The 13,518-nt window shown below is 33.3% G+C and overlaps 1 protein-coding gene across 25 annotated transcripts in view; it reads right to left on the reverse strand.

Annotated features, from left to right (window-relative positions):
• The window catches only part of LOC112049969 (protein tramtrack, beta isoform), a 536,667-nt gene that overhangs the window by 185,426 nt on the left and 337,723 nt on the right, over nucleotides 1–13,518 (reverse strand). Inside the window, exon 5 of one of the 25 annotated variants that reach the window (XM_052884070.1) lies at nucleotides 1,626–1,873. The exons of 19 other annotated variants lie outside the window; for them this stretch is intronic. In XM_052884070.1, coding sequence (XP_052740030.1) covers nucleotides 1,641–1,873 — 233 coding nt within the window. In that variant the 3' untranslated portion in view covers nucleotides 1,626–1,640. Of the gene's footprint in view, nucleotides 1–1,625; nucleotides 1,874–5,287; nucleotides 5,533–6,243; nucleotides 6,569–6,706; nucleotides 7,279–9,328; nucleotides 9,794–12,390; nucleotides 12,415–13,518 lie in introns of those variants that run through there. 5 more of the 25 variants (XM_052884078.1, XM_052884049.1, XM_052884047.1 and 2 more) reach the window with 5 other exon arrangements.

Below are 13,518 nucleotides of genomic sequence, written 5' to 3' on the forward strand. Positions count from 1 at the left end.
AGTGTTGGTTAACAGTCAAAGGTACCTTTAACCCAGCACACATCGTTCACAAGTGCGTGACTTCACTTAAAGTCATTCTTTGCCATTCTAGGGTCTTATTTTGGTTACAGTTTGATTTGTTAATTAAGTTGTCTTGACAAATGTTGTGAATCATAACCTTTGTTCGACATTAGTTTTCTTATTTTTGTAATCACCTCTGAGTTTGCTAAAAGCTATACGTCGTAAAGAAGTTCAAGCGGATTATAAGTATGATATATAATAGCTATCGACGCGCGACGATCGGATCAGAAATGAGAAGAACCGCAGAAGAACCGAAGTTACTGACATGACTCAGCGAGTCGCGAAGCTGAAGTCGATGTGAGCGGGCCACATAGTTCGAAGAGCCGATGGAACTTAGGGTCCCAAGGTGCTGGAACCGAGTGTGCGGGGTCCGAGGTCATCAAGTGGGTTGTAGGGAGTCACTGGATGTTGGCGGCTCGAGATCGTGGTGTTTGAAGTTCATACAAGAGGCCTATGTCCAGCAATGGACATCCATCGACTGTTAATGATGATGAATGATTTAAAACTATTAGTAACCGTTCTCTTGGGAATGGACAAAATATAATATATCTTACTCGGTGAAAAGACTTTCTTTTCAAAATCGGTTTAGTAGATCTCATTACTCCCTACAACCTCACAGATTACCTCATAATAATATAAGTATAAATATAACAATATATAAGTAGCGAAATGCTTCGACCAACATCATAAGAAACTTTCACCTAACTTTTGGATCAAGAGTTGGATACAGAAGGCAGTGATTCTTGAGTCGGCGCTTAATGTGAGGAGGTTCCTCACTCTGGAGCCCTGACTGCCGGTTGCTTGGACAATGGGTACTCAAATGTCCCGCAGCAGGGGAATTTATTTTTTTTATAAATTTTTTAAAGTTTTTTGTATTATATTTTTATATAAACATTGTAAATATTTTAAAAAAAAATGATAAATAAAGAAATAAGAGAAAAAAATAGATATACCTAAGTAGTATATACCACGAATGATGAGTTTCTTTGTAAAAAAAAATGTTTTGTTTGAACAAAAAATAAACCTGAAATTTAAATATTATAATGATTTTTTTGTACAATGTTGATTTTTTCACAATATTATGAACGCCATCTGTATATAGTAAATCTTTGAAATACTATCATGAAAGTTTAAATGTTTGCAATAAGGTCGTCTAATATTTCAACTGTATGATTTGGAAAAATAAAACGGAGACTTACCTTTATTATTTATTCAAGTGAATCTCAAAGTACTACACTTTAAATATGATTGAAAAAGAAGTTCATCGCCATTAAATATTTCTGTGTAATTACTAATTACGTTAGGCTGTTTAGAGTCACGCTGAAAAGACACTGAGTCTATTATACATTATAAAAACCCACCACAGTCAAAAGTCTATAGTTGCTCTACAATTTACTTATCTATGGTAAAAGCATGGGTGACAAACTTTCAGCCATCAAAATAAGGTATGTCTGTCTTTTCTTTACTTGTATCGCAGGCTCGCATTTATTTTTTTAATAACTCGGTAAATATTTGTTATACGGTACTTTTTAATACAAATAGCAAACTATACACTGGAATTTTACAAATTTACAACAATTTTACAGCTTCAAGAACATGCCATTCCGTACAATAAATCGCGGAGGTGAGTGATTATGCTGCAAATCCGACCTAAAGACCGTTCTACAGTCATTATAGGCCGTGAACCTGGCTTTACAATCGCCCCCTTTAGTGCATCGCCAAGACCCAGTCGTTTTACTTCTGATACTGCAGTAGTATGTGAAACCTCCTATAATGGCGAGTTCCTTGCCAGATTGCTTGATCACCCATTGCACTGAAAACAATGATGGAGTCAGTTATTCGAAATTCAAACAAAATCAGGGTGGGTAATTGCGTATATTGATGGGATCCGTTTGGCGGGTACATTTAATTGAATATGTGTCTATTATGTCAAAGTCTGGTAAGTTCGTTGATGACACTCCGATGATATTCGGGCGACGGGGGGGAAAGACTGCGCGGGTGTGAAATCGTGCGTGTGGGGAAGTGATCAGTCGTGGGTTCTTCATTCATCGCTACACGCTCCCGGCCCGCGCGGATCATCGGGAGTGTTACGAACGAAGTTGCCAAGCTATTAAAAAACTGTCAGTTTGACAATTATAATGGAATGAATTGGCTGGCAAACGGATCTCATCAAGTTGCGCAAAAGGCTATTTGACACTTTTTTTTAATGTTCTTATGTAGTTTATTATTGTCCTACTAGATTGAAAATTTTAGTTTTTATATATGTTTTTGACAATATGAGCCAAAACGCCTGTCGGCCATGACGGTCTAAATTTCAACTGATTCATGACGTCACTATAACAAATCCCTTAGAAACGGAGCGTTCGACAAAAATATTATTTAACAATTAGTTAGTAGTAGCAAAATGGACGAAAGCGTTTCTGACGTTTGGAAAATTTTAAAAAATACGTTACATTAAGTTTTGTAAGAAATTAATTGATATCGATATATTTCGGACCCTTATTCCATGTACTAACAAAATTAATATTGTTTATATGAAAGTTGATGAGTCAATTACCCTATTACCCCCAAGGTGGGTATAGCTAAATTATTTTTACCTGGTGTTTTAAAACAGTTGTGTATTGCCTATGAAGTCCGTCTTAACAAGTTCATAATTTTCTTTTAATTCCAGTGTAAAAGAATATTATAATCACAGTGATGTGAACATTAATAAATGATACAATATGATTGTTTATAACATTTATTATTGCCTTATATGTATATATATATATATATATTATATACCCACGATTTTACATTTAAATTAAATAATTTGACTACTTATTATAATAATGTGTATATCCTCATTTTAACCCCAGTATATTACCACTATATGAACTGCTATATGATTATATATATGCCCCATGACGTCATCATCCACCCCTATCGTCATGCTTTAGTCCCTCTCTGTACTGCGCACGTGAGTACTGAGTTATGAGGTTTTGCTTATGTAACTGTTAAATACAGACTTTCATCGAAAATTCGTATATCGAATCTAAAATTATTGTGCTTTCATTTTTATGTACACTGAACGAGTAAATGTGCAAACAATTAATTTTAAAATGACAAAGTCTACATATAAATTTTAAGGCGAGCTTAAATTTTAAATTTGTTACTAAGTGTTTATAAAATCCCACACTTCGTATCTTGTATCGGAGTACACACCCCAATTTTAAATATCTAACTATGTTCATATTACAAACCTAAATTTGCAAGGAGATAATATAAATAACTTAACATACCTATTATGTAACTAAGGAATCAGATTGCCTGGGTAAAGACCACTTTACTGTGATAAGGCCGTCAGTTTGGCATAAATGTTATTTTCAAATTGAAGATCGTAGCTCATTGGACCCACCCAGGACCCGACCCGTACCGCTTCGTCGCTAGGCTAGACTTGTTGTCGAGCTATCATCGAGTGGTCTACTCGTGGTCGACGCGTGGACGCCTCGCGAGGCGATCCGGTGATGGTACGGAGACGGAGTTGGTGTAGTGAGCGCATGCCCATACAAATCCATACGAAGAATACTAACCATCGAGGCAAGGCGGTGCGGGTCAGGTGGGTCTAGTGAGCTGCGAACTTTATCCTCACGCTTTTCTGATATTATATATAAACAGTATACAATTAAATATATTTTATAATACAGTAATTTTCTTTCACATTAACCGAGCGTCACAAAATGGACGACAGCGTTTTTGACGATTGGAAAAATTAAATAAATATATAATTTTTAAAATTAAGTTCTCTAAGAAATCATTAACTTTTATTAATTGATAGCGATATATTTCACACCCCTTTAAATCCATGTAGAACACGAAATTCATATTTTTATATTAAATTTGATATGAGTCAACTACCACAATATTATCTCCATCGTGCCACCAACAGAACAATTATTTGGTGAATATTCTACGTGTATAGTAAACACCGTCGTTTATGAAGAAGTTGGGAGGCAGGTGATCATGGACGCGGAAGAAGCCCCAGATCATCTTGTCATTGGTGAGTTTGAAGCGGCTCTTGCAAGTGCGGCCTCTAGTACAGCGCCAGATGTTGTGTTTACTCCTCTTGTCCTTACAGTAACTGTATCCTTCAACTACTGCTATCTCTTTGCCAACACTATTCTTCACGAACACCACTGAAAGAGAAAGAGAAAACTGACACTCACGATATATAACAAAATAGCCCACGTCCCGCGGTTTTAACCGCGTAGTTAGCGTATCTTGTGACAATTTCGATAAAAATAAGCCTATGACTCCCAAATAACGTAGCTTTTTAGTAGTAAAAGAATTTTCAAAATCGGTTCAGAAGATACAGAGATAAATCCCCACGAGTCCACAAACTTTACCTTTTATATACCTTTACTCTTAATTACCCGACCAACGTTGTTTCGAAATAAAAAAATCGCAATAAATGTATATTGATTTGATTTTTCCTGCTGTAGATCACTTAAACTATGAGACGCACTATCAATATAATATGAGGCCGCATTTCGCATATAATAAACGCAACTATCAAACGACGGATCCGTTACAAAAGTCATCGATAATAAATAATTCATTGCGACTGTTCCTGTAAAATTTTGTTTGAGTTTTGACTGGCTCTTGGGTTCGATTAGCAGACACGAAAAAAACGCTGTTAGAATTATGTAATATTTATTACTGTATTTTCAGTGAGATTCATAAAGAAGAAACTTAAGTTGTAGCATCTATTTAGTGAAGAGAGCTTTTAACAATTTTTAATTTCAGGATTTTTTAAGAAATATTTTCTTTGTTTTACTGCTTAAAGATTATAAAGATATTATATACACTAGATATTATTGAGACAAAAATGATACGCGTTGATTTACAACAATTATTATTACTACATAAATTTGTCAACAACTTTTGTTAAGAGATATAATATATATATTTTAAACTTCAAACATTAATTAATAACAGTAAATAATTATTATAATTATGAAATATAAAATATATCCGTGAACAGTACGTACGGACTACGTGATAGTATCTTTTGATTCATACCTCTATGTTGTCATAAAACGAAAGTTTTTTAAGCCTACAAATTACAGAATACATAAAATATATAATAGTTAAAATATATTCTCTGCATGTATGACTGTCTGTCTGTTACAGGTCTAGGCCACTCTGGACAGGGTCTGTCACTATATTCGTCGTCGTTAGGTGGCTAGTTTAACTGGCCAGGCTAGATTTTATGATAAACTCCATTGCGTATGATGTAACTCGACGCTGGGTGTCCATGTATTAGATTTTGTCGAATGATCTTATGCTCCAAAGAACACGTAAAGCGAGCCTTGCAACAAGGGCCGCGAGTACACCGCCAAGTCTTGGTAATACTGGTCACACTGGCCAAGTAGAACGGATGGCCGTCTAGCAGAGCTAATGGTTTTCCAGATTTGTTTTGTAACCATTGCACTGGAGAAAATAAAACAAAGACATTTTATACTATTTGAACTGTAGATAATTTATAAGCGGCTAAAGATTCTGTTTGTCGCCGATAGCTTTTGCGTAACTATACAAGCCAATGGGTTGAAGTTGTCAAGTTGAGTATGTCAAAGTAAAGCTTGACTGGGTCCGCTAGTAAGACATAATATATTAATGAATCATTAATATATATTATGTCTGTAATAATCATTATTAATGATTATTACATTGAAAGGAACAAAGAGTTGCTTTATTTTCAGACAGTTTAATAAAATAGACCAAATCCTGTGACGTTTACAATACAAAATTACCCATGTCAATTTACTCCATTTTTCGACAGGTTTTCTTGTTTTTATTACTAGTTACTACCTAGCATCACATGTGTTACTAGCCTGTATCACATGTGATGCTTTACAAGACAACACGTTCATAAATAGCATATTATGATACAATATCTTTAAAAACTCCATATTATTTAATCTCCTGGAAATTTTAGCTAAATAAAAGAATAATATGGACGTCTAGTTGAAATATGAATTAATTAGTTAAACTCTACTATCAAATAAAACGGACTTTTTTTATAAAATTTAACATATTAAAAATGTTTATATATCATTAATCGCAATAAAATTTCAACATACTAAATTTAACATGAAAATTTCTTTAGCTAAATATTATTGTTAACAAAAGTAAAAGATGATGTAACAAATCTTTATTTTTATTATAAGGTATTTTTTACAAAATAAATCCCAAACACATCATATAATATAATAATCCGGCGGCGATTTCGTCCGTTTAAGCTTTTTGATCAAAAAACCGTTCCGTATCGTGAACTTTGGTGGTGAGTGGTTGTGGGTTAAGTTTGCCCGCACAATGTCCTTCAATTTGTTGAAAGTGATCCGCGATTTGCATCCCCTGCCGCTAGAGCACCGCCATGAGTCTGTACTTGAAAAAGTTTTAGCACTGTAATACGTGAAACCTTCGACAATTGCTACTATATTGCCATCGTGTTTTTGGGCCCACTCAACTGAAAAAATAATTGAATAAATTATTAAACAATGGGTTACAAATAAACCGTAGATATATATTGATTTCGAAGATAGGAAAAACAGTTTGAATATTTTTTTTTTTATTTATATACAATTTTGTTTTTAAAACCACAAAATAATTCAAGAAAGGTTTAATCAATAAACATAGTTACTAAGTTGTAACGCGCTGTTTCTACACTTGCAATGTAAACGCACATACTTTCAGTCTTCCTATCATAATGAAAAAATATTCATGCGAGTACATATTTATGTTAATTTTGGAGATTTTGGAGTAAGACACAAGCTACTTTTTATCCCGGAAATTCCATTCTTCTATGTTAAATATATAATATCATGTGTGAAGACGCGGCTGCCGCTAGCAAAATTTATTAGGAGCGTCGTGATTTAACGCTGGGCGTGTGTTGTTTTTCTTACTTCTTAAGTATACTTCTTAGCATAGATGGTTGAGCTGGCCAGATTTTAAGGTAAACTCCATTGCGAATGATGTACCTCGCTACTGGGTGTTCATGTTTCAGGTTCTTTCGGATCATCTTGTACTCCGTAGAGCACGTAAAGCGAGCATTGCAGTTAGGGCTGCGAGTACACCGCCACGTATTGGAACTGCTTGTTTGACAGGCCACGGCCAGGTAGAAGGGGTGGCCGTCTACCAATGCCAATGGTTTTCCAGATTTGTTTTGCAACCATTGCACTGTAGATAATAAAATAAAATACATTATTGTGTGTTGAGTATAGAAACGAAGGTTATTTTTATTTTCAGGCAGTATAATAAAATAGATCAAACCCAATTAAGTTTGAATCACATAGTAAAACGAACGCTTCCATACAAATTACCAATATAAATTTTTCGATTTTTTTTTTATTAAGTTGAATGCCCTGCATCACATGTGATTCGTATAATCTAGAACAAGGCAACATGTCTTTAGATGGCTCTCTGCAAAGTCAATTCTATTTATTCTCCTGGAAATTTTAATTAAAAAAATAACATGATCATATTTCTTGAATATGAATTGATCGAGGATCATGTTTGAAACTACCTTTATGCGTATGTTTGGTAAATTTATTTTTTAATCAGATTAGATATGTTAAAATATATTAGTAGGTTGCCTAAAAGATTCCTGGCCAAGGAGTTTATTATTGGCTAGGAGTATTTAGGCAAACTAGGTAATCACAATAAAATTATAACATACTAAATTTTAAATAAAATATTCGTACTTTTCATTTACAAAACAAATAAAAGAAAAGCATTTCTTATTCGAATTGAAACTATTGGTAGATTTTTAAGTAAATAAAAAACCAAGCGAGCAGACATTCCTTTTATTTTAAGAAAACTGTACCCATTTTTCAATAAACTAAGCGAATGAATCATTTCAGTGAATATCATTAAAACATGGAATACAAAGTGGTTTATCACATTGCTTGCACTCGGTATGCATCTGAGTAGCCTTTTTCATTGCTTCTTCAACCGTACTACCCGAATCCTTTAGCTTTTTATAGCATCCAACACATCGTCTTCTCTTTAACTTTCCATTAGCTTTTCTCGGAATTGATTCAGAATTTAAGGGTTGAAACGAAGATGACCGACAAAGTTACTGTAACCAATTTATTACAAGCCGTCCTTATCTGATCTATTACCGCGTTAAGAATAATTAGAATAGAAATGTAATTGTATTATTATTATTTAGTATATATTGTACTCGTAAGAATCATAACAGACAGGCATATTCGCTCAGCGAAAAATCTCTCAAAATAAAGAATAAAAAAAACTAAATAGTGACCTGTGCCTTAAATATAGGCGACTTAAGGCTCAGGTCTCTATTTAGATCTATACTAATACGAGTATTAACAGGTAAAGTTTGTAAGATTGTGAGGTTGTTCGCCTGTTGGGTTAACTCTGGATCTACAGAACCGATTTTCATAATTCTTTTACCAATAGTAAGCTACGTTATTTGTGAATTTATGTGTTATTATAGGCTCTATTTATGGCGTGGGTGAAACCGCGATATCTTTTATATTATAAAACAGAGGGATTTGGAGCTTAAACCCACCAAGCTGTTTCAATTACGGTTCTCATATATCATATAAAAAGTGGTGTAAAGATACGATCACGTTCTTTCAATATGTTTGGCTATTTTGATATCTTCACATAAATCCCACCATGTATAACATATTGTGGCGGTTGATGGTCATGGAATAATTGAGTTTTGATCACTGTCAACTCCTTGTCAGTCACGAAGCGAGCTTTGCAAGTGGCTCCTCTAGTGCATCGCCATGACGTAGTGGTATGGCTGTTCTTCTCATTGTAGAATGTGAAATCGTCTATTATCGCTAACTGCCTTCCGGATCTATTTTTCACCCATACAACTGAAATAATAATAATATTATTTTTTTTTTAATTTTTAATAGTGTTTTGTATTTTATATTTATGACATTAACATTGTAAAGAATTAAAAAAAGAACTAATAAATATATGATAGATGAAATAATATTATTTTTTGTTACTTACTATGCAATTTGTATTTTTTTATACCCTGTTTAATCCCTTAGGTACAACATTTTTAATACATACTTTATATTTTACTAATAGATTTCTATGTTAATATATCTCATAAAAATTTAATCTAACATTCAACCCTCTATTTATATAACTCCTTTTATTTTTCTACTAGCAAAGAAAAATTGTTTAATTAGCTGCTTACCATGGAACAACAAGGGAATTGATTTTGAAATTAAAATACACATTCTGTATTCAACATCTTTATTTTTATAGCTTCATTACACCATTTTGTATCACATATAATATGTAGATATGTAGAAGGCGCGTGTTCGTGTGAAGATGAGTGACTTTTGATCACGTAGTCATTGCTCAGTATGAAACTTGTGCTGCACTTACGCCTTTTTTACAACGCCACATTGTGATAGCTTTGACTTGACATTGCATTTGAAATACATGTTCTGAATTTGAAATCTGTATTTTCACAGCTTCATATATACACCATTATGTATCACATAGGTAGAAGGCGCGTGTTCGTGTGAAGAGGAGTGACTTTTGACCACGTTGTCATTGCGCAGTACGAACCTTGCACGGCACTTACGTCCTTTTGTACACCGCCATATTGAGGTGGATTTAGTTTGCGCATCTTTGTAGTACGTGAACCCGTTGTAAACCGCCATTGTTTTTCCGACTGTATTAACCACCAATTTAACTGAAAGAAACAGCGCAATATATAGAAGGAACATTAAATCATTATTGCGGCGGTGTGCGCATTGTCTGTGAAAATTGTATGAAAATCGTATTGTTTTTTCGTATATTAACATGAATACAAACCAACCACCCGAGATTTAAATAAGGACTTCTTATTCAAAGTATTTTTAGTAAAATAATTGAATGTCAAATCTGATATAAATCTCATTTTTACGGTTGGTTGCGTAAAATCAAAATGGACATACATTCACATTTATGATATTTTAAAACTATTAGATTTCTAATTTAAGCTTATAGTGACACTTGACGTGACGTGACCTAATATAAACTTTTGATGATTTGTAATAAAATTAAATGCTCCTAATACTTTCATTACTTAATTCTTTTATTAAAATATTAATGTATAACATAAAATTTATATCGATCAATGAAAAACAAATAAAACTAACATTTTCTATAAACAATTGTCTTCTATTAGGTACATATAACAAAAACATTTACTACTAGAGTAGTAGTAGTCATAATTGAAATCATAATATATATAATTTCAATTATAAAATTTAAGGAAACATCTTAATGACATCCACATGTATATTTGTAATTAATTAAAAAGTTATATTATAACACTGTCATTCTTAACAAAAGTGTGTCATAAAATGACTTTTTTTACATTATACATACTATGTTACTCAAATTTTAATATATTACTTTAAACACTCATCACAAAATATCCAAAACCTTGAAGTACACAGATGAAATTTAGCAGAGAGGTAGGTTAGGTTAGGCTATATTTTGTGACAGAACCAGATTAAAGACATCGGAAGGGTGGACGAAGACCCGGCGTTCGCTAGTATACACTATATATATAGAAATAAAGTAAACGTAACACGTTAAATTAAAAAAAAACCCAAAGTAAATAATAATGGTTGGTTTAGGTGAAACTAATTTAATACATACCTACTAACCAGTAAATACTTAAATCAAATAAAACGCTAAAAGTACGAGTGTAACAATTTTATGATATTAGTATAGATATAGATAGTTAGGAGGCGCGTGTCTGTGTGTGGAGTTTTGACGTATCATCACGTTGTCATTGCGCAGTTCGAAGTTCGCGCTGCACTTACGTCTTTTTGCACACCGCCACACTGATGTGGATTCAGTTTGTCCATCGTTGTAGTATGTGTATCCGTTGAAGAGAGCCATTTTTTTGCCGACTGAATTAGTCACCCATTTCACTGCAAGTAATAAATATATAGTATAAGAAACATTAAGTCATAGTTGCGGCGGTCACTCGATAATGAGGATATCGTATTTTTTTTAATCAGCGTAAACCACAACAAACCAAGAACATGACTTCTCTTTCAATGTAATAAGATTAAGAAAATTGAATTTGAATATCAAATCTCATCAAAATCTATTTAGCCGTTTTTGCTTGAATCACAGTAATAATATTTTAAAATTGGGATTTTTTACATAAAACATTGACACTTACTAAGTACTCGAAATATGGTTCACAAAATATTGATATTATTTTTCGTAATGTTTTGTAATAAAAATAAATTCTCAATTATATTCATTATTATTTTTAATACACCTTAATAATTTAATAAAAGTCACAAAATCAATAATAACAAATTTGTGAGCAATAATTGTTTTGAAGTAAAAAGTAGTATTTACTTTCAATACAAAATCTAATAAAACCTTGACGTAATTTTTATTAGTCTTGGCAACAATAATTAGTTAGTTGAGAATTTTACACAGAGCAAAGAAACTCAACATAAAAATACTAGAGAATATAAAATATACCCATAGGTAGATTGACATCATAATAAAAAAACTAACTTTACATAAGTAATATCTACATAATTATACTTACTCGTATAGTAGTCCATCGAAATCATGCGTTATTTTGGCCGAATCGTGGAAAATTATACGGTAGAATGTTTTTATGTTATCGTGGAGGGGGTACCTAAGGGTACTTAAATCCATGTATTGGGGATCCAAGCAAAACAAAATTAATAAGGGAATGGAAATAGTTTTTACGCTCTAGCGGTCAAAATAAAAACTCGGAAAAAAATATAAAGACATTTATTGTAGAAAATTTTATTATTTACAATTTTGGTTGTATAACCTTTGTCATAGATCCAAAAAAAAAAGTTATCTTAAGTCAAAAATGACGTCCCGTCGATTCGCCGTTCATTCCTCAAAATTTCAGAAGATAAACTGTATGATCCCGGAGTCCCAGACATAATTTATTTTCCCAAAGACAAAACGTTTTTAGTTACATATAAAAATCAACTTAAACACAACTTTACTATTCAATGTAAATAAACACTACTCGGAGACAGCATTTTGTCTTTTACAAAAGGAGTAGGACTGTTACGCCTTACTTAGATAACTTATACAAATATCCTTTTTTCACAACAAACGCCGGCGGATGATGGTCGTGGTGGAAGTTAGACTTCAAAATGGCCATCTCGGGAGAGGAGATGAACCTCGCCTTGCAAATATTGCCCTTCGTACACCGCCATGCAAGCGTGGTGCTGGATATTTTACCGCAGTAGTATGTGTAGCCGTTTACTACCGCTATCCTTTTGCCCACTTGGTTTGTCACTAATTCAACTGGAAAGTAAAATACATTGCGTTTATTATAAATTCAATCACTCAATAAAAATTACCTTCTGAGTGTTTCGTTTTGTACATTTGGAACCCTAAAAATTAGACAGTTTTTAATTGTATATAGTCATACGTTAAACATTTTATACTAATAGTACTTAAGGTTGTTTATTCCATAGAAATCTCGCATTTTTTGGCCATATCTCGGAAAATTATAGGGCATTTTTCCATGTGTTTGGGATCCTAACCCCTATCTATCAGCCGTCATATTGAAAAAGAGTGGAAGTCGTTTTTTCGGTCTAGAGGTCAAAATACACAACTCAGGAGAAGTATATATGATGGGGAAACAAACTACATCTCACTTCTGATAACGGAAAAGGCGTATCCTCACTAATCACTTACATGATTAACTACTCACTTTTACTATTTATCCTGATACGGTATGTTTGTCGAATAGGTTCTACTCTTTACGTGTCAACGTGTCATGTGCCCCGTTCTGTAAAGCGTACCGGCTACGCGCCATTTTGGACGTAAGGATATTGGACAGAGCCACGTGATCGTTTCCTATTGTTCGAGTGCCGCCACGTCTGGCATGGTGGAAACCTTTTACAGTCTTATTTATATAAACAGTAAACAATCAAAACCTAATTACACAAAAATCTGATTCTAATATTATCACAATAATTAACGTAGATTTTGCTAACCGATAAAATAACTCATTCGCCGACATATACAAATTTTTTTGCACGAAATTGAATTCACTAGAATTTAGGTTATGCAACTATTTGTCATAAAAGTCATAAACCAAACTGACCGTTCCACACCGTTCATTCCTTAGATTTAAGCAAGATACCTTTGTCATCCCAGACATAAATTATTTTCCAAAAAACAAAACGTTGATAAGTACATACACAGAAAAAACGTCTTTACCAACTTTGTTGTTCAATGTACCAACATACGAATATGAACACTAATCGGGACAACTATTACGAGTTCCTCGATTGCGGATGGTATTAACATTCATTATTTATGTTTTAGTGGATGACGTGAGCTCAGTTGTTTGTGTAGCAGCGTAGATATGGCCACACTGCCAGTTGCGTTAGTTATTCT

This window comes from Bicyclus anynana, chromosome 10 (genome assembly GCF_947172395.1).
Source record: "Bicyclus anynana chromosome 10, ilBicAnyn1.1, whole genome shotgun sequence".
Classification (NCBI taxonomy): domain Eukaryota; kingdom Metazoa; phylum Arthropoda; class Insecta; order Lepidoptera; family Nymphalidae; genus Bicyclus; species Bicyclus anynana.